Genomic DNA, 26,193 nt, shown 5'->3' on the forward strand with positions numbered 1-26,193 from the left:
GGAGTCTGGTATGAGGCGTTAGGTGTTGTCGGGAGTCTGGAATGAGGCATTAGGTGTTGTCGGGAGCCGGTTGTGAGGCATTAGGTGTTGTCGGGAGTCTGGTATGAGGCATTAGGTGTTGTCGGGAGTCTGGTATGAGGCATTAGGTGTTGTCGGGAGTCTGGTATGAGGCATTAGGTGTTGTCGGGAGTCTGGTATGAGGCATTAGGTGTTGTCGGGAGTCTGGTATGAGGCATTAGGTGTTGTCGGGAGCCGGTTGTGAGGCATTAGGTGTTGTCGGGAGTCTGGTATGAGGCATTAGGTGTTGTCGGGAGTCTGGTATGAGGCATTAGGTGTTGTCGGGAGTCTGGTATGAGGCATTAGGTGTTGTCGGGAGTCTGGTATGAGGCATTAGGTGTTGTCGGGAGTCTGGTATGAGGCATTAGGTGTTGTCGGGAGTCTGGTATGAGGCATTAGGTGTTGTCAGGAGCCGGTTATGAGGCATTAGGTGTTGTCGGGAGTCTGGTATGAGGCATTAGGTGTTGTCGGGAGTCTGGTATGAGGCATTAGGTGTTGTCGGGAGTCTGGTATGAGGCATTAGGTGTTGTCGGGAGTCTGGTATGAGGCATTAGGTGTTGTCGGGAGTCTGGTATGAGGCATTAGGTGTTGTCAGGAGCCGGTTATGAGCTATTAGGTGTTGTCGGGAGTCTGGTATGAGGCATTGGGTGTTGTCGGGAGTCTGGTATGAGGCATTGGGTGTTGTCGGGAGTCTGGTATGAGGCATTAGGTGTTGTCGGGAGTCTGGTATGAGGCATTAGGTGTTGTCGGGAGTCTGGTATGAGGCATTAGGTGTTGTCGGGAGTCTGGTATGAGGCGTTAGGTGTTGTCGGGAGTCTGGTATGAGGCATTAGGTGTTGTCGGGAGTCTGGTATGAGCTATTAGGTGTTGTCAGGAGTCTGGTATGAGGCATTAGGTGTTGTCGGGAGTCTGGTATGAGGCATTAGGTGTTGTCAGGAGCCGGTTATGAGGCATTAGGTGTTGTCGGGAGTCTGGTATGAGGCATTAGGTGTTGTCGGGAGTCTGGTATGAGGCATTAGGTGTTGTCGGGAGTCTGGTATGAGGCATTAGGTGTTGTCGGGAGTCTGGTATGAGGCGTTAGGTGTTGTCGGGAGTCTGGTATGAGGCATTAGGTGTTGTCGGGAGTCTGGTATGAGCTATTAGGTGTTGTCAGGAGTCTGGTATGAGGCATTAGGTGTTGTCGGGAGTCTGGTATGAGGCATTAGGTGTTGTCGGGAGTCTGGTATGAGCTATTAGGTGTTGTCAGGAGTCTGGTATGAGGCATTAGGTGTTGTCGGGAGTCTGGTATGAGGCATTAGGTGTTGTCGGGAGTCTGGTATGAGGCATTAGGTGTTGTCGGGAGTCTGGAATGAGGCATTAGGTGTTGTCAGGAGCCGGTTATGAGCTATTAGGTGTTGTCGGGAGTCTGGTATGAGGCATTAGCTCAGTGTTAACCAACCAGTGGCCCCCAAGCCTCCTTTACACAGCAGACGTCACTGCCGCACTGTAATGAGGGCAAATCTGAGAAGTTCGTTCTTTTGCACAAGCTTCATGAGTTTGTTAATTGTCTTTATATTCTTCGTTTAATAAAGTTCGTTCATGCTAGTGTTATTATTTTATATACAATAAAGTTAATAAAAAAAAGGTGTAAGTAAAACGCATGCGCGCTCCCATTGACAGTTGCGTGCGCGCTCACGTGACGGGCGGGTCCCCGGGAGCTGCTGCGGCAGGGCGCGCGCCTTAGGGGGAGGGGCCGCCATTTTGTCCCGGCGAGGCCCTAGAGGAGGAGTCTGCAGGAGAAGGGAAGAGACACAGGGAGGAGGAGAGCCCGGCCAGCACGATACGGAGCGGCTTGTTGTCAGCGGGTGTGCCCGGTACTGGGGAGGGGCCCGTGTATGACGAGACCGCCGAGCGGCGGCCGCGACTGATAGGAGAGGGGTCCCCGGAGGAGACACAGGGCCCATGGCGAAGAAGACGTACGACCTGCTCTTCAAGCTGCTGCTCATAGGAGACTCAGGGGTGGGAAAGACCTGCGTCCTCTTCCGCTTCTCGGATGATGCCTTCAACACCACCTTCATCTCCACCATCGGTGAGTCAGGGGCCCCCGGGGCCACACTACGACCTCCGAGGCCTGTCGTACTCGTAGACCCCCACCTCCATGTATACAGGGCCCCGTAGGGCCACACTAATAACTGAGGCCTGTCCTACTGATAGGCCCCACCTCCATGTATACTGGGCCCTCTAGGGCCACACTGCTAACTGAGGCCTGTCCTACTGATAGACTCCACCTCCATGTATACAGGGCCCTCTAGGGCCACACTGCTAACTGAGGCCTGTCCTTCTGATAGGCCCCACCTCCATGTATACAGGGCCCCCGGGGCCACACTACTAACTGTGAGGCCTGTGCTACTGATAGGCCCCACCTCCATGTATACAGGGCCCCCGGGGCCACACTACGAACTGTGAGGCCTGTGCTACTGATAGGCCCCACCTCCATGTATACTGGGCCCTCTAGGGCCACATTGCTAACTGAGGCCTGTCCTACTGATAGACTCCACCTCCATGTATACAGGGCCCTCTAGGGCCACACTGCTAACTGAGGCCTGTCCTTCTGATAGGCCCCACCTCCATGTATATAGGGCCCCCGGGGCCACACTACTAACTGTGAGGCCTGTGCTACTGATAGGCCCCACCTCCATGTATACAGGGCCCCCGGGGCCACACTACTAACTGTGAGGCCTGTCCTACAGATAGACCCCACCTCCATGTATACGGGGCCACACTACTTGCTGTGAGGCCTGTCCTACAGATAGACCCCACCTCCATGTATACGGGGCCACACTACTTGCTGTGAGGCCTGTCCTACAGATAGACCCCACCTCCATGTATACGGGGCCACACTACTTGTTGTGAGGCCTGTCCTACAGATAGACCCCACCTCCATGTATACGGGGCCACACTACTTGCTGTGAGGCCTGTCCTACAGATAGACCCCACCTCCATGTATACGGGGCCACACTACTTGCTGTGAGGCCTGTCCTACAGATAGACCCCACCTCCATGTATACGGGGCCCCCTCATAGCAGTAATTCTGCAGCTTGTGCTGTCATACACTGAGCCAGCAGTCTGTAGTTATACAGGGCCCCGGGGCCACCACTGTTATAGGCGGTCCTCCATACAGACAGACCCCACGTGTCTAAGGCTACATTCACACTGGCGTTTGTTGGATCCGTTCAGGGCTCTCACAAGCGGTCCAAAACGGATCAGATTTGCCCTAATGGATTCTGAATGGAAAAGGATCCGCTCAGAATGCATCAGTTTGCCTCCGTTCTGTCTCCATTCCGCTCCGGAGCCTGCAGCGTTTTTCTATCCGTCCTGGGATGCGGCGCGAGACGGCACACAATGTAAGTCAATGGGGACGGATCCGTTTTCTGACACAATAGGAAACGGATCCGTCTTGGCTATGTTACAGATAATACCTCCGGATCCGTTCTTGACGGATGCATGCGGTTGTATTATTGTAACGGATCCGTTTTTGCAGATCCATGACGGATCCGCACCAAACGCGAGTGTGAAAGTAGCTTAACACCGAGACCTAAGAGCCAGACATAGTGACCCAGGGGCCACACTGCACTAATACAGGGGCCCCAGGAACCTGACAATATCTCAGACAACTCTGTAACCCTGGAGCCACAGTGTATAGTGGGAGGTGTAGTAATGGGGACATCACCTATAGCAGGAGTCTGCCACCTCCGGCACTGCGAGCGTTAACATCCAGACAGTGTGCATACTGGGAGTTGTAGTTTCACAGCAGCTGGAGAGCCGAATGTTGCTGATCCAAAACCTATAGTAATATAAGGGTCCGGAGGCGACGTCCCCTGTAGTAGCATAAGGGTCCGGAGGCGACGTCCCCTGTAGTAGCATAAGGGTCCGGGAGGCGACGTCCCCTTTAGTAGCATAAGGGTCCGGGAGGCGACGTCCCCTGTGGTAGCATAAGGGTCCGGGAGGCGACGTCCCCTGTGGTAGCATAAGGGTCCGGGAGGCGACGTCCCCTGTGGTAGCATAAGGGTCCGGAGGCGACGTCCCCTGTAGTAGCATAAGGGTCCGGAGGCGACGTCCCCTGTAGTAGCATAAGGGTCCGGAGGCGACGTCCCCTGTAGTAGCATAAGGGTCCGGGAGGCGACGTCCCCTGTAGTAGCATAAGGGTCCGGGAGGCGACGTCCCCTGTGGTAGCATAAGGGTCCGGGAGGCGACGTCCCCTGTGGTAGCATAAGGGTCCGGAGGCGACGTCCCCTGTAGTAGCATAAGGGTCCGGAGGCGACGTCCCCTGTAGTAGCATAAGGGTCCGGAGGCGACGTCCCCTGTAGTAGTGCCCTTTTTAGTTGCTCTGATGTGACCACCATTGTGTGTTCCACCAGCCGTGGCCTCCTCTGATATGGAGCGTGGAGGTTTCTGTAGGGATGACTCCGGCGGTCTCCTGCTCTCATGTGGTCTAAGCCTCGGTTCTGGTGATTGGCAGTGGAGACAGAGGTCGCAATGCTTTTTTTCCAGAAGAGTAAAAACACCCCTCCGACCATTTTTGAGGAGTATTTTTACCCGAGGAGGAGTGCGACATTTGCAGTAATTCGCGCACACGCAGTGTATCGGCCTGCGCTCGTATGTATCGGCCTGCGCTCGTATGTATCGGCCTGCGCTCGTATGTATCGGCCTGCGCTCGTATGTATCGGCCTGCGCTCGTATGTATCGGCCTGCGCTCGTATGTATCGGCCTGCGCTCGTATGTATCGGCCTGCGCTCGTATGTATCGGCCTGCGCTCGTATGTATCGGCCTGCGCTCGTATGTATCGGCCCGCGCTCGCTCGTATCGGCCCGCGCTCGCTCGTATCGGCCCGCGCTCGCTCGTATCGGCCCGCGCTCGCTCGTATCGGCCCGCGCTCGCTCACATAAAAGCCGTGTATGCAGCACTTTTTTGTTCTGGTAAAAAGATGGCTTGTGACTGGAAACTGAACGCACTCCATCATAGTCGGCGGGGGCTGCTCAGCCTCTTCCCTGTCAGGCCGGGGTCACATCACATTTTGGCCATATATTAATTGTACACACAAAACGTATATGCAGCGCGCCCGGGACTCCATATTTAAACATCCCATGGGAGCCGGCCCCTCCTCCTCCTCCCAGCGCCCACCAGCCTCCCCTGATGCAAGGCCTGTATCGCTCCTGCGCCCGCCCAAACTAACCAATAGCAAAGCTCCTTGCCCTTCGGAGCTTTGCCATTGGTTACTGCGGGCACAGGCAGCATCGCTGCGCGCCCTACACTGATGAAAAGCAGGGAAAAGTCTAAGGCGTATTGACTTTTTCCAGGGAGTACAGGCGTTATTGCCACCTCTGAGTGAGGACCTCTTTCAGTTGTCAAACCAGTTTCTGGAGTTTTGTCTAACTTTCCACCGACAAGTTTCGTACACAAGAGGCGCCGGGTGGGAGACTGGGGCGATACTGCGCTTGGACAGGGTCACGGATGTACCACGGCTCCTGTTTTTTTGGGTGTATAGAAGTAATAGGGGTGTTTTTGATAGGAACACACTACGAGCAGCACCCCACTTAGTCTTGGTGCACCTGCTGGAGTTTTGCACCCTCTCAAAGGATCACACTGGGTTCCTTCTCCACCATGTGTGTAGTGGGATGACCAGTGTGTCCTGGATGACTCCTCCTTAGAGTTCCTCGTCCTAGGATCTGTCAGTGACAGCTGTAAGGACACATGGTGTCTGCACCGTCGGTGGCCTGAGAACAGTTGTCTCCTCCATAGCAGTGACTTCCAGTCCTCTGGTGACGGCGTTGACCGGAAATAAATCCTCTCCGAGCTGGAACGTGTCAGCATTTCTTTGCCCGGCTGTCACGATTGGAGGCCTTCTCTCCTGCACCTACTCTTGGACTCCTAGTGGTCGGACGTGTGCTCAGATGTTGGATAGTTTTTCATCCTGCATTTTTATTGCCTAGCCTGGCACGTTTTAGAGCTCTGTACAGAGGGAGAGGCCTGGTGCTAGCCACTTGGCAGCCAAGATTTTCGTGGTTGTCCAAAACAACCGCCAGAAGCCTAGAGAAGACACCAACTCGGGGCACTCATCATTCAGCTGTGATACCAGCCACAAGCGTCATGGGGGTGCCCTGCGGTTTGTCATGGGTGCAGGACTTCTGACTTATCCCATGATCGATGATGAGGACTGTTCTCTTGGCAGGGCCTTGTTTTTTGGCCGCTATGTCCAGGGTTTGGATCTCGACCAGTCTGAGCTGCAGACACTAAACCATTTTTTGGGGGAATTGTCTACTGACAAACAAGAAGGTTCAAGAGTGAATTCTTTGAAAGTCAGAGCCGTGGATCCTGGCCAACGTGGGTGGAGTCCATGGGCCGCATGTGAAGATCCTCTGGGCGTTCACGTCTTCAGATCCTGAAGTCTAGTAAAGGAATGCCGGCAATTATAAGATTAAGCAATGGCTGTCCACCCCTGTGGTGGAGAGGAGGCGGCAGGATCTGAGGAGGGCTCTGGTGCTGGACCTCAGTGTCTGATCGTGACTCGTGCGGTTGACTCCATTGTGCTCGTCCTCCAGTGATCTGGTCCTTACCCAGAGGCTCCGAGCACACAAAACCACCACCATCACCTTCATACTCGACTATAAGACTCTGCAGCAGTATGTCTGTCATCTCCTGCTTGTTCAGTGGCTAAAATAACAACTACATGTCCCAGCATTCACATCACAAGGGCAGATCATTTGTTTCCCCTGTAAGGAGCATGTCTGACCGCAGGTAATGTATGTATGCAGTGGCTCTATGAGCAGAACAGTGAGTGCAGCTCTGGAGTATAATACAGGATGTAACTCAGGATCAGTACAGGATAAGTAATGTATGTACACAGTGACTCCACCAGCAGAATAGTGAGTGCAGCTCCGGAGTATAATACAGGATGTAACTCAGGATCAGTACAGGATAAGTAATGTATGTACACAGTGACTGCACCAGCAGAATAGTGAGTGCAGCTCTGGAGTATAATACAGGATGTGACTCAGGATCAGTAATGTACTTCTGTATATAGTCTGGTGGTGGGTGGTCATGGATGCACGGTATAAGGTAGGGCAGTTGTGCGGACGAGGTTCCCGGTCCCCAGTATTGGCGGGCTGCTCCTGGCTGAGGCTCATATACACTTGAGGTGTTGCTGGAGACGTCTTTGAGGTGTGAATAAGGCAGTCACGTAGTGAGCTGTAGGTTGAGCCATTCTGTGCCTCAGGTGGAGCACAAGTCTCTTGTCTCGTCTTGCAGAGCAGAATGTGCCAGGTGTCCACCATACAGGAGACATTACCCGCTGCTCATGGTGCCCTCCGCCCCTGTGGTGTGGGTGTCGTACGCTCTCACCAGTCTAGTAACGTGACTGGTGCGGCATGCAGATGACATTGTGCACGCTGCTCTGAAGCCCCTCCAGGCAGAATGGGGGAATGTGTTCATGGCATAAAAATAACCACAGTGTCTATGACGCCGCACACGTGGCCAGGCTTGTCTGCTGGGGCCGGGCCCATCTGAGCAACAGGTCCATGTGCCGCTGCTGGAATCTCAGGGTCTTAAAGGGGTTGGCCAGGATCGGGAAAACATGGCTGCTTTCTTTGGGCAGTAGCAGCACACCTGTCTGTGGGTTGTCATGAGCTGCAATATCGCACTCGGCCTGTGCACAGGTGTGGCGCTGTTTTGGTGGAAAGCAGCCCCGTATTGAGGCTGTTTCATCTCCGTCAAGGTGAACAAGCAGAGCTGTAGTGTAAAGCATGTCAGGTGGAGGGAGCTTCTGGTGTAGCAGTATGCGGGTTATAGACCGCCTTATCTGCCCCTCCCTCATTTATGGCCCCTAGAGGGATGGACGGCGTTTTGTGCTCAGGTGGCGATTGTTTGTGGAGCTGAGATGAGGATCAGGCAGCTGGAATTAAACATGTCCGATCCATCTGTATTGTGGAGGGGGATGAGCTGCGGCCAGGAGTCTGCAGACACATGCATGCTCGGCCACACTGGAGGTTCAGGAGAGAAGTCTGTGCTTTAAAAGCTCGGATTGTCTGCGCTGACACTGTAACAAACCTTCAGCTGTGTGCGCAGGTCTAGGAGTTGTCAGCCGCTTCTTGAAAATCATGGTGAGTGGCGTCACAAAAATATACTGGAACGTGGGATAATGGAGAAGCATTTTACCTAGGGCATCGGTGAACTGGCGAGACGTGTCTGTGGAATACAATGTCGGAGCTACAGTGAGCACTGACACAGGAGATAGACTTGTGTCTCGAGGCAGGGACGTCCTCTAATCCGGCGCTCCGTAATGCGGGATGCGGTGGGTAATCATGTGGCGGGGCCCCCAGGATCGGGTGTCTGGTTTTAGGCCGCTGCACTAAATGCTGCTGCTCATGTAAAATTGATGGCAGCAGCAGAAGGAGACAAAGAAGGCTCCGGGCCATGGCCTGACACCCGAGACGCCTTCGGCACAAAGCGCGGCGCACATCGGGTTACCAGCAGCTGCTGACTGCAGTGTTCAAGGTCTCCGCTTGCTGGCAGTGAATAGAAGCATTCCAGCTTGTCCTGCACAGATGTTTTGGTACTTAGCTCTACCAGCTCCCAGGTGCGGAGGGAAAGTGACCACCACCCATGATGCCGGGTGCAGCAGGACCGGGGTGAGGCCGGTGATTGTTCTCCGGCAGACTGCAGCCATTGTTCCCGCAGCGTCACTCGCTAATTATACGTGTGGGGTGTCTGCCGCCCTGTTCAGGCTTGTTACCCACTGCTCCCTCATGCATCAGGCCAAGATATGAAACTTCCCACCCCCCAGAGAGAAGCGGCATCATTGTCTGCAACCCTAAGCCTACTTGTTTGTGAATAGAATTCAAAAACAGAAGTGCAGACTGACACAGGGCGAGAAGAGAGGATCTTGTGACTGCACCTCCCCATGAACCTGGGGTGTGAGGCTGCACCTTTTTATATGTAGACTTAATCTGATGTTACATAGGACTGCAGGCGACGCCTATTGTACCGCCGTGTGGAGCTTGTGAAGAGTTCAGTGACTATCCCGGCTCTGCTGCATCTGGCTGAGCGCTGCAGGGAGGCTGCCTCTGGAGTTTAGGAAACGTTCGGTAACTTAGTCTCGGAAGTTCCCCGCCCCCCCAACCCCAGCAGGCTCTGCTGTAAATAACAGGGGCTGACATGGGACTGCAGGGTGATCCCAGCGATGACTTCACCCCTCAGGAATGTAGCTGCTGGGACAATGAGGGGCTCGTTCATCTCCCCCTGTTAACCCTTTACCGGCTTCAATCTGTAGCATTTTAATCGCTTTATCATGTACAATACTCCAGTTACACCCAGAGCAGCAGACTGATGTGGTGCTTGCAGCTCTGGATGTGACTGAAGTATGATGGGCTATAACACAAGTACGCTAGGGTTGCATCCAGAAGCGGCAGAGTTCTCCCACCATGATGGCGTTAAATTTAGGGGTTGCTCTTCTTTTAAATGGCAGAGCAGACAGGACTGACATGTAATGAGTGTGAGCTCTGCAGCCAAGGTGTCCACCGTTGTGTATGAGGAGGATCCAGCACCTCTCAATCTGTGGCACCCTGCTTGTCATATTCACATGGTGAAAATGCATCACTTTTCCTGCCCTGGGGGTTACAGTGTATCCCCGGGCCTCCCTGCCCTGGGGGTTACAGTGTATCCCCCGGGCCCCCCCTGCCCTGGGGGTTACAGTGTATCCCCCGGGCCCCCCCTGCCTTGGGGGGTTACAGTGTATCCCCCGGGCCCCCCCCCCCTGCCCTGGGGGTTACAGTGTATCCCCCGGGCCCCCCCTGCCCTGGGGGTTAGTGTATCCCCCGGGCCCCCCCCCCTGCCCTGGGGGTTACAGTGTATCCCCCGGGCCCCCCCCCCTGCCCTGGGGGTTACAGTGTATCCCCCGGGCCCCCCCCCCTGCCCTGGGGGTTACAGTGTATCCCCCGGGCCCCCCCCCCCCCTGCCCTGGGGGTTACAGTGTATCCCCCGGGCCCCCCCCCCCCCTGCCCTGGGGGTTACAGTGTATCCCCCGGGCCCCCCCCCCTGCCCTGGGGGTTACAGTGTATCCCCCGGGCCCCCCCCCCCCCTGCCGGTTACAGTGTATCCCCCGGGCCCCCCCCCCCTGCCCTGGGGGTTACAGTGTATCCCCCGGGCCCCCCCTGCCTTGGGGGGTTACAGTGTATCCCCCGGGCCCCCCCTGCCTTGGGGGGTTACAGTGTATCCCCCGGGCCCCCCCTGCCTTGGGGGGTTACAGTGTATCCCCCGGGCCCCCCCTGCCTTGGGGGGTTACAGTGTATCCCCCGGGCCCCCCCTGCCTTGGGGGGTTACAGTGTATCCCCCGGGCCCCCCCCCCCTGCCCTGGGGGTTACAGTGTATCCCCCGGGCCCCCCCCCCCCTGCCCTGGGGGTTACAGTGTATCCCCCGGGCCCCCCCCCCTGCCTTGGGGGTTACAGTGTATCCCCCGGGCCCCCCCCCCCTGCCCTGGGGGTTACAGTGTATCCCCCGGGCCCCCCCTGCCTTGGGGGGTTACAGTGTATCCCCCGGGCCCCCCCTGCCTTGGGGGGTTACAGTGTATCCCCCGGGCCCCCCCCCCCCCCTGCCCTGGGGGGTTACAGTGTATCCCCCGGGCCCCCCCTGCCTTGGGGGGTTAGTGTATCCCCCGGGCCCCCCCCCCCTGCCCTGGGGGTTACAGTGTATCCCCCGGGCCCCCCCTGCCTTGGGGGGTTACAGTGTATCCCCCGGGCCCCCCCTGCCTTGGGGGGTTACAGTGTATCCCCCGGGCCCCCCCTGCCTTGGGGGGTTACAGTGTATCCCCCGGGCCCCCCCCCCCCCCCTGCCCTGGGGGGTTACAGTGTATCCCCCGGGCCCCCCCCCCTGCCCTGGGGGTTAGTGTATCAGTCCGGAGTCCAGTCCTCGCAGATCATTGTTGAGACTGGATATTGTACCAGCTGTGAGAGGTATGAGGTCTGTGCAGGGTGATCATCCTGTGGATGTGAATAGGAGGGTTCCCGCGGTCAGTCCCTTTTGGGCCGGCTCTGCAGTGTGCGCCCGCAGTGACATGAGCCGTGCAGGCTGACAAACGTCCATTGATTGCAGCCTCGGCAGTGAATGGAGTACTGGAATGCCAGCCCCGCTGCCCTTTGTTGTCCTCTGTGTGTGTTCTTTCATCGCAGCAGAGAATTTGCTCCTTTGTGTCTTTCTGTGACTTGTTCCCGGACCCTGGGAAGCTGCCCCCCCAGTACCCAGCGGCTGTGGTGCCGCCTCCTGTGCCCGGGCAGTCTGGGAGCTGCTTGTGATATGTGATTGTGTAAGCGGCCATGTCTGCTCCTGACCACAAGTGCACGGGTTACATGGGTAGTCTCCAGCTGTCGTCAAACTACAACTCCCAGCATGGCCCGACAGCCACCCTTTCTGCTTAAATGATCAGGTTTCTGTGGGACACCCAGTCAGGACTGATGGAGCATGCGGGGTCCCAGCAGTGGCCCCAAGAAGTGCTCCATCTGTATAGAGAAGCGGAGCAGACTACTGAGCTGTTGAGTGGCCGTATGCCACCTGTCCGTCAGATCTCGTGTTCGCGGCTCTGCACGTGCATCATTGGAAGAATCTGCCCCCGTCATGGAGTGAGCCCCCACCCCAGTCCTGCAGAAATTTACCAAGCACCCCCTCTCTCCAAAGCACTCAGTTGACGCAGCACAGAGTATTTCAGGAGAGGAGTGGACTGATCATGTGGGAGGTTGTGGACTGAGAGCAGGGTCCTCCCAGCAGCGCAGAGTACTTCAGAAGATGTGTCCTGACCTTGTTGGTGGATGCATGCTGAGTTACATAGGAGTATAGAGCCCCAGGCAGCACAGAGTATTTCAGGAGAAGAGTATGCTGGTCATGTGGAGCCTGCAGCAGCTGTTCCTATTATTGAGGGGTCATTGTGATGGTCAGGTGACCTCGGCCGGCTGCGATATCCGTGCTGTGTGCGCGGCTCAGGTGTGGTCGCTGCACCGTGTACTTCACCTCAACCACAAGCCGCACCCGCTCCGTGTGACGGAGGAGAATCATAGCTGGGAGGCTCCTCACCGCTGAGGGTTTGTTACAATTGCATCCAGTCTACATTACCTTGTTGCACTGATACATTGTAACAAACTACCAGGAGAGAGATTTGTGCCTCTGCCCGATCGTCTGGATACAATTGTAACGAGCTCTCCACTTGTGAAGCAAGATTGTTCCTGTTTGCTTACAGCAATCAGAGGTGTTGAAAATGGTTCTGCAACTTTACATTATACAGCGAGGTGTTGTAGGTGAAGATATTTGTGTGGCGGCTTCTGCAGAGCGCATAACGGGAGTCGCTGACCATGATGGGGGTTGTTGCTCTGTGTTTTTCCCGCAGGTCACCTTGTGGGGGCGCGCATCAGGCCGCGCAGCCACTTTAGCCCTGCGCGAGTGAGTGACAAGACGTGGGCAGTCCGGTGGAGGACTGTTTCTGGCCTCTGTAGGGACTTCTGTAATTTTGGGGACCTATAAAGGAAGTGAAAGCTGATTATTCATCTTCACGGGAGTAAAGCTCATCTAGCGTGAGGTCCTTTTTCCCGGAAACAGAGCCGTGTCTGGCACTGCAGGTCAGCGGCGGTACGGCGCAGATGTCACATCATGGCTCCTGTCTCCAGGATGTCACATAGTGCAGAGCTTGTGTGGCTACATGAGGTGCTGAGGCACTGCTCGGTGCCTCACTCATGGGATTGACGGGTTGAATTGTGTGCGGTGATGTCACTGCTGGGAGCGTGGCCTCGCCAGTCCATTGTCTCTGCTGCACATGAGGCCTCACTGAGCGCCATGTGGCGGTATGAGGCTCTGCTGGTGTTGGGGCCTCTGCCTCGGGGGTAACAGCGCACCCTCAGGCAGGGAGGACTTCATGCTGCTCTCCGTTGTAGTGAAGAGATATTAGATCAGTTTATTGCCGTTTGAGATCTGCTTGCTGTCAGTGAATAGAAGTTATAGAACCTCAGTTTACAGAAGATGTTTACACTGTGTTATCTGTGGTGTTACATAGGACTGCAGGTGACATCTACTACGTTAACAGTGATGGCTCTCGGAGTACAGATAATATAGTAGATGTCACCTGCAGTCCTATGTAACAGCACAGATAACAGTGATAGCTCTTTGAGTACAGATATCTGTGGTGTTACATAGGACTGCAGGTGACCTCTACTACATTATCTGTACTCAGAGCTATCACTGTTATCTGTGGTGTTACATAGGACTGCAGAGGAGGTCTTTATTTTGTGTGGTAATGGTGCTTTGGAATAGATGGCAGTCAGGTGTAGATGTTATTACATGGGACTGCAGAGGGATGATTCACATCTGTACATAGAGCCACATTCCTGTGATGTCATCGCTGCTGTACACGTCCTGTTTTGAGGCGTCCCCCGTTCCGTCTTCTGCCGCGGTCGGTTTGTGCACGGGGGGGGGTGGGGGGGGGGGTGGTTGACACAACGTGTTTATATTTGGGCTTGCTGCTGATAATGGAGACGCTGCGGGCAGGATTCCAGTTACCATAGAGCAGTGCATTGTGGGAGTGGACAATGAGCTCTGCATGAGCACGCAGATGTAGCAGAGCTGACTTTGGAGTGACCCTCCTGCATTGTCTATACTCTATGATTCACAAAGATGACTTTGGGCGGGGGCTGTGACTGAGATATTACAGATTCTGGATCTTTTCTTTGGGCCCCTGTGGTGTTCGTGTGACATCATCCACATGTTGGACCTGTTCCTGGATACGTGGGTGGTGGGGTGGACCCTATTTAACAGCACTTTATCTTTTTTGGAATGATTTCCTAGATTTCTCCATTCACATCCAGAGCTGCTTTTGAAACTTGCCTGGTTACAAGTGAAGTGTGACGGCACAATCAGCAGCTTTAGTAGTGACCAGAGAAGAAGCCTACTGTCCCTCTGTGTGTAGTAACTAGAAATGCCTGGGCCCCTGGCAGGGCACCTGCCACATATGGCGCAGGATCACCTCGTAACCAGACCGACCAGTGGTGATCATACAGCTCCCCTGCCGGCTCTGACGGGCATGTGCCACATAGGTGACTCCCAGCATTGCTAGGATGTAATTAAAGGCTATCGGAGGACATTGCATGGAGAGATGTATAAGAGTGAACTACAACTCCCAGTATGTCCAGACTTTTAAAGGGGAAAGGATATATGAGAGGAAATTACAGGGAGTTAGTAAAAGGAAGAACTACAACTCCTACTGTTTGGGGATATATAGATGAAGAAAAGCCACTAACATCGCCTCCACACACAGCACAGAAGTTCTGCCCCCTGGCATGACATCACACAGGTCCTTCACTACTTCTCTGCACTGCTGAGCTCTCTTCCTGCACTGGTCACATGATATCCCTCAGGTTGGCCACACTGCTGAGCGCTCTTCCTGCACTGGTCACATATCCCTCAGGTCGGTCACTACTTCTCTGCACTGCTGAGCGCTCTTCCTGCACTGGTCACATGACATCACATAGATCCTTCACTACTTCTCTGCACTGCTGAGCGCTCTTCCTGCACTGGTCACATGATATCCCTCAGGTCGGTCACTACTTCTCTCTACTGCTGAGCTCTCTTCCTGCACTGGTCACATGATGACCTCACACAGGTCCTTCACTACTTCACTGCACTGCTGAGTGCTCTTCCTGCACTGGTCACATGACATCACACAGTTCTTTCACTACTTCTCTGCACTGCTGAGCTCTCTTCCTGCACTGGTCACATGATGACCTCACACAGGTCCTTCACTACTTTTCTGCACTGCTGAGCTCTCTTCCTGCACTGGTCACATGACATCACATAGATCCTTCACTACTTCTCTGCACTGCGGAGCTCTTCCTGCACTGGTCACACGACATCACATAGATCCTTCACTACTTCACTGCACTGCTGAGTGCTCTTCCTGCACTGGTCACATGACATCACACAGTTCTTTCACTACTTCTCTGCACTGCTGAGCTCTCTTCCTGCACTGGTCACATGACATCACACAGTTCTTTCACTACTTCTCTGCACTGCTGAGCTCTCTTCCTGCACTGGTCACATGACCTCACACAGGTCCTTCACCGCCACGTCTCTCTCCAGAGTCTGAGTGCTGTACTAGTGCCCCGATGTAGGGATGCGTGCTGGCCCCTGTTGCCACTAGTGGCGGACCCTGACAGTAAATAATTTGTCCTCCTGCTTCTGCTGTCCAGGGCCTCTTTCAGGTGCGGGCCCCACAGCAGCCGCCACGACCATAGTTATGGCCCAGGGTCACGCCCCGTGTAGATTTTTTTTGGCTGTAAAGCGTGACTAATGGTGACATCTCCACATTCACTGCTCTCGTCTTTGTCTTACAGGAATCGACTTCAAGATCAAAACTGTGGAATTACAAGGAAAGAAGATCAAACTACAGATCTGGTGAGCGTCAGCGCAGGGGTTGTAGTGAAGCGTCCTGTAACACCGGGCAGAGGCCGCTCAGAGGGTCGCGTCGCTCCTTATGTTACGGAATTGCTGGTGTACAGTGAGGATAAGCGGCGTCCAGTCACCTCTGGCACCGCTTGTCTTGGAACAAATCTACTCTTATTTCCTTCTGATGGTCGGGGGTCCGGCAGGTGTCATGTATGTTAAGGACCCTCCTTGCTAGCCTGGAGCAGAATCTGGTGTTGGCCGTGTATTCTGCTGCAGCATGCGTTCTCCTTATGTGAGCAGGGGTGTTGGACCCCCCCTCCCCCGGTCCAGTAATATGGGGAAGGGGCCGCAGTCATCTGACCCTAAGTGCAATGTGCACATACAGCCCCCATTCATCCGCTGCCGCCCTCCGCTTCCTGGCCGCCCAGTTATCCTTCCCTCCAGCTGCACTGGCCTGAATGGCTGCACATAGCTTTTTGCACCTGCCGTCCTCTTGGCGGTCGTGGTCTGTGCAGGGAGCGGGCCCGCCGTCATGTCAGTATTTAGGATCTGCGATTGTTCAGGGCGTAGTCGTGTGTAATTAGCAACGGCCCGTTTGTTTTAACAACCTGATGTGGAGAGAGGAGGGCTGTGTCCTCCTTGCTGTAAGTGAATGGCAACACCCAGAGGCAGTGAACTTGTTACAGTGTATCACCGTAAGTCTCGTCTGTGATATGAGTGAAGCCAGGCTGATACATAGTAACGAGTCTACAGCTTCCCTAGTATAATCTTTCCATACAGTATTCTGACCTTGCGCCAGCTCCCGGGGGGGGGGGGGGGCCGGATCCCTGACGTTGCGCCAGCTCCCGGGGGGGGGCCGGATCCCTGACCTTGCGCCAGCTCCCGGGGGGGGGCCGGATCCCTGACCTTGCGCCAGCTCCCGGGGGGGGGGCCGCCGGATCCCTGACCTTGCGCCAGCTCCCGGGGGGGGGGGGGCCGCCGGATCCCTGACCTTGCGCCAGCTCCCGGGGGGGGGGGGGCCGCCGGATCCCTGACCTTGCGCCAGCTCCCGGGGGGGGGGGGGGCCGCCGGATCCCTGACCTTGCGCCAGCTCCCGGGGGGGGGCCGCCGGATCCCTGACCTTGCGCCAGCTCCCGGGGGGGGGCCGGATCCCTGACCTTGCGCCAGCTCCCGGGGGGGGGGGGGGCCGGATCCCTGACCTTGCGCCAGCTCCCGGGGGGGGGCCGGATCCCTGACCTTGCGCCCTGAGTTTTCCTCTGTACGGTGTATGATGCCTCTGCAGCGGAGACGACCATACCATATTCTTATGGGGTGGGGGTCTCCTCATCAAAGTTGGGGGTTTCTTTTTGATAAATTTGTCTTGTCTTGTGCAGGGACACGGCCGGACAGGAGCGATTCCACACGATCACCACCTCCTACTACAGGGGCGCTATGGGAATCATGTTAGTCTATGACATCACCAACGCCAAAAGCTTCGAGAACATCAGCAAATGGCTCAGAAACATAGATGAGGTGAGACGGAGACTACTCCCAGTGTGATGATGAGAGTGATCATACACCGGTCAGCCCCTAGACACTGCATTATGAAACGCTGTGCTTGTGTTCTCTGCTTCTTCCCACACTGGGATAATACTGCTTACAGCTGTGGGTTTGGTACTTTTGTATCCAGTCCAGACCACACTCCAGTAGCACCAGCCCCTCTCCTGTCCTGATGGTTTGTTACAATGTGTCAGTACAGGTGACATGCATCAGTCTGGTGTTTACCGCACAGATAACTGGGTACAGTGGTTCCAAACACTCTACAGTGAGATTCCATCAGGACCACCGTCCTGAATACAAGAATGCTTGTATTCGCTGACAGCAAGCAGAGTTCTGGGGGGGGGATTAAGAAAATTTAAAGGGACTTAATGTAAGAGTGAAAAGTTCAGCAGCTTTCTGATACTTGCCACTTTTAGACCGCTTGCGGGAGAGGGTTTGTTACAGTTGGCTTCTACTCAACGAATCTAAACCTCAAGACGTATACCTGTGGCCTATAGCAGTATCTGTCACCCATAGGGTAAGGTATACGTTTAACCCCTTCCTGACAACTGCTGTATATTATGGCAGAAGTTGCAGGGGAGTGTGCTGCGCAGGCTCAGGGGGCGGGGCCTGTTACACGGCTGACGCCCGCCAGCAATGGCCGGCATCACCGCAGCGTCTAAACTGCGGCCTAGTGAAGCCCCGGCCTGCCGCCGAGCGCTCCTGTTACACCCCGCCAGAGACGTAATGCAGAAACATAGTCCTCTAACCCCTTGATGATTGAGGTCCGGCCTAGGATCCTGGGGGGATCCTATGGAGGTCCTATCCTGCTGCAGTTTAGGGGGGGTGCCGAGCGGGCTCAGATGCCGGTGCTCAGCAGAGATCATGTCGTCCTCTTCCTTCAGTTGTGCAATGGCTGTCGGCACCATAGGAATGCACAGAGCGATGACTAATCCTGGGAGTGACCCTCCCCGCAGCGTCCTGTGATCCGGGGTGACGGTCTGCTCTGCTGCCCCCTGCTGGCACTAGGGGTGTCTGCAGGTCTGGCGTTTGGCAGCGAGTCACATCTGGCAGGCCTCAACTCCGGCCTGCACAGGATAGGAGCCTGAGTCACCCCGGGCTCCTGCATGTCTCGCGGGAAAGGTGTGCGTCTCTTAAAGGGCCCCTACCCTGTCCTTCCTCCCGTTGTGCATAAACGTGTGAGACCCTACAAGTTGTAAAGTCCCCTCCCCCATCCTCCCATTCAGTCTGTGCACAGCGCTCCATACCCTGAGGTGATGCTGGAGTATCAGACTGTATGGCAGTGCACCCGGGGGGCTGATGGCCTCCCCCACTCATCACGGTCATCTCCTGGTAACGTCATCCGTTCCATATCTGGTTCACTGCTGATCCCAAAATAGCCCCGAGCGGCCGGGGGTGACACAGCACTAGGGCCTGATGTATACACCTGCTGACTGTGTGATCCTGATGGGAGTAGTCATCCATACAGGGCTGTATGAACCCCATGCGAGGAGCATATTCATATTATCATCAGGACCTTCCACAGCAAACCGTGTGATCCTAGTGCTGCAGCTTTCTGATAGACTGTGTCTAAATGACTCACCATTTTCGAGACCTCTGCTTGCTGTCAGTGCACCAGTACATTCTTCATTCGATCCTGTATAGATGTAATACTTCTCCCAGCTGAGGTTTTGTTACAGTAGACTCCAGTCAATACAATCCTCTGAACTAAACGGCTCAAATCTCTCCTGAGCTGATGGTTTGTTACAGTGTGTCAGCGCAGGCGACCTGTATCTGTCTGGAGAGTTGTAACAAACCTGCATAGGTGAGACGTACGTAGATCAGGGCACGCCTTAAGATTCAGGTTGACTACAGTGAAGGACAGCAAGCAGGGGGCTTATTCAGTGGACGCTTGTAACCGCTGCGTTTGTCACATTAACCCTTTACTCTCCTCTTACAGCATGCCAACGAAGACGTGGAGCGGATGCTGCTAGGAAATAAGTGCGACATGGAGGATAAGAGAGTGGTGCCCAAAGCAAAAGGAGAGCAGGTAACGCCATCCCGGGTGTGCTCTGCCACCCCCATAGTATAGGCCTAGATGCACTGTGGGGGTTTCGATGTCTGGCACCATGCGTCCGGGTGACAACTGCGAGCGCATAGAGTGTCGGGTATTCAGGGGATGATGTAAGGCCTCTTTCACATGGGCGTCATATTTTTGGGTGCGTTGCGGGAACAAGCGCGATTTTTCCGCGTGAGTGAAAAACATTGTAATGCGTTTTGCACCCGCGTGAGAAAAATCGTGCATGTTTGGTACCCAAACCTGAACTTCTTAACAGAAGTTTGGGCTTGGGATCGGTGTTCTGTAGATTGTATTATTTTCCCTTATAACATGGTTATAAGGGAAAATAATAGTATTCTGAATACAGAATGCATAGTAAAATAGGGCTGGAGGGGTTAAAAAAAATAAAAAATAATTTAACTTGCCTTAATCCACTTGTTCGCACAGCCGGCATCTCTCCTGTCTCTTTGATTGCAGTCAAAGGACCTGTGGTGACGTCACTCTGGTCATCACATGGTCCGTCACATGACCTTTTACCATGGTGATGGATCATGTGATGACCGGAGTGACGTCACCACAGGTCCTTTGACTGCAATCAGCAAAGAAAGAGACAGGAGAGATGCCGGCTACGCGAGCAAGTGGATTAAGGTGAGTTAAATTTTTATTGATTTATTTTTTTAACCCCTGCAGCGCTATTGTACTATGCATTCTGTATTCAGAATGCTATTATTTTCCCTTATAACCATGTTATAAGGGAAATAATAATGATCGGGTCTCCATCCCGATCGTCTACTAGCAACCGTGCGTGGAAATCGCACCGCATCCGCACTTGCTTGCGGATGCTTGCGATTTTTACGCAACCCCATTCACTTCTGTGGGGCCTGCGTTGTGTGGATTATCGCACCGCAACGCACAATATAGAACATGCTGCGATTTTCACGCAACGCATAAGTGATGCGTGAAAATCACAGCTCGTGTGCACAGCCCCATAGAAATGAATGGGTCCAGATTCAGTGCGGGCGCAATGCGTTCACCGCACGCATCGCATCCGCGCGGAATACTCGCCCGTGTGAAAGGGGCCTAAGGCTCTCATCTCCCACGGCCTGTGACATGCTGCGTGCTGCTGCACAGGGCACGGGGTGCTGCCTCTCGTGGGCTTTGGGCCTGCAGATCTGCCTCTCCAACATCCACTCAAAATGTGGAATGATCTGCAGTGTTAGGAGGCATTAAAGGGTCATTCTGCCAATGTGTGGGGGTAGTCGGTAAACTGGGACCCCACAAATGGGCAGAGTCCGCACTGTCACCACTACACAATCTCAGGTCTGTGACTGCTGTGCAACTACTACTTCCAACATGTCCTGTCCTGGTGGGGTTATCATAGGCAGAGGTGCCCTGAGTATACATTACTGTGTGACTGTATATACGCTATAACATAAGCACTGTGCAGTGGCGTCTCATCACTTCTGTGTGTCACCAGAGCTGCGGTAAATGTTTACAGCTCCGGACGCCTGCACCATGAGTACAGACACCCCATCATCTCCTCCCTGCAGCCTCTTAGTCTTGGAGCAAAGCTCTGCTTTGTGTTTTCCAGGTTCGAGCTTCACTCACAAATCATGCCTTGTACTCTAGTCCAGTGTTTCCCAACCAGTGTGCCTCCAGCTGTTGCAAAACTACAACTCCCAGCATGCCCGGACAGCATTTGGCTGTGCGGGCATGCTGGGAGTTGTAGTTTTGTAACAGCTGGAGGCACACTGGTTGGGAAACACAGCTCTAGTCACACCCAGAGATGCATTTACAGACTGCAGTTATTCTACCTGTGCAATAGTTCTGAGCTCCCATGAAGGAAGCCAGCAGAGTTATGATTGCAGCTCTGGATGTGATTGGAGTCAGAGATCTGGCTTTACTAGGCAACCGGTGCACGGTTGTTGTGGGCCAGGACTGGGCTAAGGATGGATTGGGCAGGGTCACTTACGGCCGTATCCATTCAGGTGGTGGGATTGTTGGGGATGCTGTGGTTATAAAGCTGCGTACCTCATACGTGCTGAGACTTCGTTCCTTTGTTTCAGCGGCCGCCCCTCTTAACGCTTTTTCTTCTTTCTTCCAGATTGCTCGAGAACACGGAATTAGGTTTTTTGAGACTAGCGCAAAAGCAAACATAAACATTGAGAAGGCATTCCTCACGTTAGCAGAAGACATACTTCGAAAGGTAAAGCATGGCGGATGAGTTTGTCAGCCTGTGGGTGGCGCCCCTGATCATTCTGGTCAGGGGGGGTGTTCTATTAACCCCTATCTTATGGGCACTGTAGCCGCCGTGTGCTTGCTGTCTTACAGCATGGCTATGGCAGCCTCGGGCTTTCTGAAGGCTCCTGGGCCTGCCATAGTGACGTTGCTCACAGGCCCTGCCTGTAGCAGATAGGAAGATAGTGATTCTCCCATAGACGGCAGCGCTAGATCATCACAGTCTATGGGAGAAGCACGGCCGCGCGAATCAAAACATTCAGCGACAGAGACGAGCAGCCAATAGCGGGGCGCGACGGTGACGGGCCTCTCTAGCTGCTATAACGTATACGAGGGGCCCGAGTATGAGGGGGTCTTTTAGACTTTGGGTAACCGCTTTAAATGGTGTAATTACAAAGTGCAACTTGTCCTGAAAAAAAACAAGCCTTCCTACGGCTATGTGAACGGAGGAATAAAAAATGTATGGGTGTGTCACCGTTAAGCGCGGGGCGGGGGGGGGGGGGGTTAAAAAATATAAAATAAATACAAATAAAAAAACATTGAAAATCTCTTGGTCCTTGGGTTTAAATGAACTCCAAGTGGGGAAGGTGTCGTGTTTTTTTTTTTTTTTGTGAAACTGGTTTCTTTTTTGTATTTGCGTTCTAAATGAAGCCTGCAGTGTAAAGAATAGAGGTTGTCATGGCAGTGTCCTGTGTTATAGAGGTATATAGATACAAATCTAAATGTAAAAAAAAAATCACAGTATAAGGGCTCGTGCACACAATGTATTTTATTTTCGCGTCCGTTCCGTTTTTTTTTTTTTTTTTGCGGAGCGTATTGGGATCGTGTGCATTTGGTTTTCTTATGTCTGTCCCGCAAAAAGATAAAACATCTCCTATTATTGTCCGCTTACAGACAAGGATGGGACTGTTCTATTAGGGGCCAGCTGTTCCTCTCCGCAAAATACATACGGTCGTGTACATGAGCCCTTAGATGTCTTATCTTGTACTGATCCTATTTCACTCCAGAGCTGCGCTCACTATTCTGTTATTGGAAATGGTCAGAAGCCTTCCGGGCAGACAGCTCCTGAGAGCACATGACTGCCCACCGCTGGGAGAACAGACTGCACTGCCCAGAATGCCAATCATCAAAGGGTGCAGGGTCTCCTTATACAGAAGTGTGTGCACTGGGCATGCTCCAGGGGAAAATAATATGCAAAAGGTATCTCCCTTCTGAAGATACCTTCCTTTCCTTGGAAGATGCCTCTTTGCAAGTGAAGAAGAGCATGCTGGGATTTGAGCTCTGAATAGTGAGTGCAGCTCTAGAGTATAATACAGGATGTAACTGAGGATCAGTACAGGATAAGTAATGTATGTACACAGTGACTCCACCAGCAGAATAGTGAGTGCAGCTCTGGAGTATAACACAGGATGTAACTCAGGATCAGTACAGGATAAGTAATGTATGTACACAGTGACTGCACCAGCAGAATAGTGAGTGCAGCTCTGGAGTATAATACAGGATGTAACTCGGGATCAGTACAGGATAAGTAATGTATGTACACAGTGACTGCACCAGCAGAATAGTGAGTGCAGCTCTGGGGTATAATACAGGATGTAACTCAGGATCAGTACAGGATAAGTAATGTATGTACACAGTGACTGCACCAGCAGAATAGTGAGTGCAGCTCTGGAGTATAATACAGGATGTAACTCAGGATCAGTACAGGATAAGTAATGTAATGTATGTACACAGTGACTGCACCAGCAGAATAGGGAGTGCAGCTCTGGGGTATAATACAGGATGTAACTCAGGATCAGTACAGGATAAGTAATGTAATGTATGTACACAGTGACTGCACCAGCAGAATAGGGAGTGCAGCTCTGGGGTATAATACAGGATGTAACTCAGGATCAGTACAGGATAAGTAATGTAATGTATGTACACAGTGTCTGCACCAGCAGAATAGTGAGTGCAGCTCTGGAGTATAATACAGGATGTAACTCAGGATCAGTACAGGATAAGTAATGTAATGTATGTACATAGTGACTGCACCAGCAGAATAGTGAGTGCAGCTCTGGAGTATAATACAGGATGTAACTCAGGATCAGTACAGGATAAGTAATGTAATGTATGTACACAGTGACTGCACCAGCAGAATAGGGAGTGCAGCTCTGGGGTATAATACAGGATGTAACTCAGGATCAGTACAGGATAAGTAATGTAATGTATGTACACAGTGTCTGCACCAGCAGAATAGTGAGTGCAGCTCTGGAGTATAATACAGGATGTAACTCAGGATCAGTACAGGATAAGTAATGTAATGTATGTACATAGTGACTGCACCAGCAGAATAGTGAGTGCAGCTCTGGAGTATAATACAGGATGTAACTCAGGATCAGTACAGGATAAGTAATGTAATGTATGTACACAGTGACTGCACCAGCAGAATAGTGACTGCAGCTCTGGAGTATAATACAGGATGTAACTCAGGATCAGTACAGGATAAGTAATGTAATGTATATACACAGTGACTGCACCAGCAGAATAGGGAGTGAAGCTCAGGAGGATAATACAGAAAAAGTAATGGTTCTCCAGCTATAAGTATAAGGCCTCTTGCACACGACCGTATGCCCTCTGACACATCCGATCAGCGAGCGGGCCATATGTCGTGCACACAGCGTCATAGGTTACAATGATGCTGTGCACGTTGGGCCGCCCATATGATCTTATGAGTGCAGGACAATAGCCCGACGTGCACAGTATCATTGTAACCTATGACGCTGTGCGCACGATGAATGCCTTCCCTGACGGCTCCCAGTTTCCTCGGTGTCCTATGGTCTCTCACCTGCTTCTGTCTTCTCTTGCAGACTCCGGTCAAAGAACCCAACAGTGAGAATGTAGATATCAGCAGCGGCGGGGGCGTCACAGGCTGGAAGAGCAAATGTTGTTGAGTCTTTTATTTGCGACATTCACCATTCACTGCCCCCCTCACCCTCCCATCCCCCACCCTCTCTTGCCATTGCAGCATAAACCACTTGACCCTTTGACACCCTCCATTTTTAACCCTCTGATGAATGTCCCCTCTTCCTCTCATATTAACATTCATCTATACGAGTGCTTGCCGGTATCTCACCTTTCTGAATACAGACGAGGGACGACGACGCCTCCCCCGGGAAAGTGAAATCATGTTTGTTGCATATATATATATATATCTCATTTTAAACACCCGTCCCCCACACACCTGTCCCCAACCCGTCACTGCATTTTGGTTGTATCCTATGCCCCTCCCCCCTCTTTACCCCTCCCCCTTTGTTCTGTTATCACTAAAAAGGAAAAGTGCGAGATGGCGACACGTGCTGCAAACTCTGCTCTACTGTTCTGGATGATAAAGACCGATGTGTACCACAATAAAAGTTAGAATGAATCACTACTCCTGTATCTGTAATGGAGGTGGGGGAGGGAGATCGGGGTCCGGCTCTCAGAACTGCGGACCACAGGCCCCAGATCTATAGTTTTGTCTTTTTATCCTTTTGGTTTGTTTAATGTGAGCTGTACACAAATGGCTGCTGTAACCTGAATCTGCAAATATATCTCAATATCTGCCATGAATGGTTTGGTTATTTGGGGCGCCTGCAATGTAAGGTCTTTGTGCCTGTGAATGCCAGCTCTGCCCCCGGGTCATTGTGAACCCCACCACCTTTAAGATGTCATCTTTTGGTCCAGCATTCTGTGTTTAATTCACAATATATTTTAATAGCAGTCAGAGCTTTGATTTTCTGATACAGAGCTCCAGAGAGGGATCTCAGGAGATTACTGCATACAGATATATACAGCCACCACTAGAGGGAGCTCAGGAGATCATTACATACAGATATATACAGCCACCACTAGAGGGAGCTCAGGAGATCATTACATACAGATATATACAGCTTCCACTAGAGGGAGCTCAGGAGATCATTACATACAGATATATACAGCCACCACTAGAGGGAGCTCAGGAGATTACTGCATACAGATATATACAGCCTCCACTAGAGGGAACTCAGGAGATTACTGCATACAGATATATACAGCCACCACTAGAGGGAGCTCAGGAGATTACTGCATACAGATATATACAGTCACCACTAGAGGGAGCTCAGGAGATTACTACATACAGATATATACAGCCACCACTAGAGGGAGCTTAGGAGATTACTACATACAGATAAATACAGCCACCACTAGAGGGAGCTCAGGAGATTACTGCATACAGATATATACAACCACCACTAGAGAGCTCAGGAGATTACTACATACAGATATATACAGCCACCACTAGAGGGAGCTCAGGAGATTACTACATACAGATATATACAGTCACCACTAGAGGGAGCTCAGGAGATTACTGCATACAGATATATACAGTCACCACTAGAGGGAGCTCAGGAGATTACTGCATACAGATATATACAGACACCACTAGAGGGAGCTCAGGAGATTACTGCATACAGATATATACAGACACCACTAGAGGGAGCTCAGGAGATTACTGCATACAGATATATACAGCCTCCACTAGAGGGAGCTCAGGAGATTACTGCATACAGATATATACAGACACCACTAGAGGGAGCTCAGGAGATTACTGCATACAGATATATACAGCCTCCACTAGAGGGAGCTCAGGGGATTACTGCATACAGATATATACAGCCTCCACTAGAGGGAGCTCAGGAGATTACTGCATACAGATATATACAGACACCACTAGAGGGAGCTCAGGAGATTACTGCATACAGATATATACAGCCTCCACTAGAGGGAGCTCAGGAGATAACTACATACAGATATACACAGCCACCACTAGAGGGAGCTCAGGAGATAACTACATACAGATTTATACAGCCACC

General features: G+C 52.8%; 1 protein-coding gene across 1 annotated transcript; it reads left to right on the plus strand.

The window, feature by feature from the left end:
* Window positions 1-1,770: 1,770 nt before the first annotated feature.
* On the plus strand, window positions 1,771-24,731 carry RAB10 (RAB10, member RAS oncogene family). Its single transcript, XM_044289418.1, has 6 exons — window positions 1,771-2,125; window positions 15,453-15,513; window positions 16,878-17,016; window positions 18,983-19,072; window positions 21,186-21,287; window positions 24,169-24,731. Exons 1-6 carry the CDS (start codon window positions 1,999-2,001, stop codon window positions 24,250-24,252), a joined length of 603 nt encoding a protein of 200 aa, XP_044145353.1. The 5' UTR covers window positions 1,771-1,998; the 3' UTR covers window positions 24,253-24,731.
* The last annotated feature ends 1,462 nt before the right edge of the window (window positions 24,732-26,193 follow it).

The sequence above is a fragment of the Bufo gargarizans genome, chromosome 4 (genome assembly GCF_014858855.1).
Source record: "Bufo gargarizans isolate SCDJY-AF-19 chromosome 4, ASM1485885v1, whole genome shotgun sequence".
Classification (NCBI taxonomy): domain Eukaryota; kingdom Metazoa; phylum Chordata; class Amphibia; order Anura; family Bufonidae; genus Bufo; species Bufo gargarizans.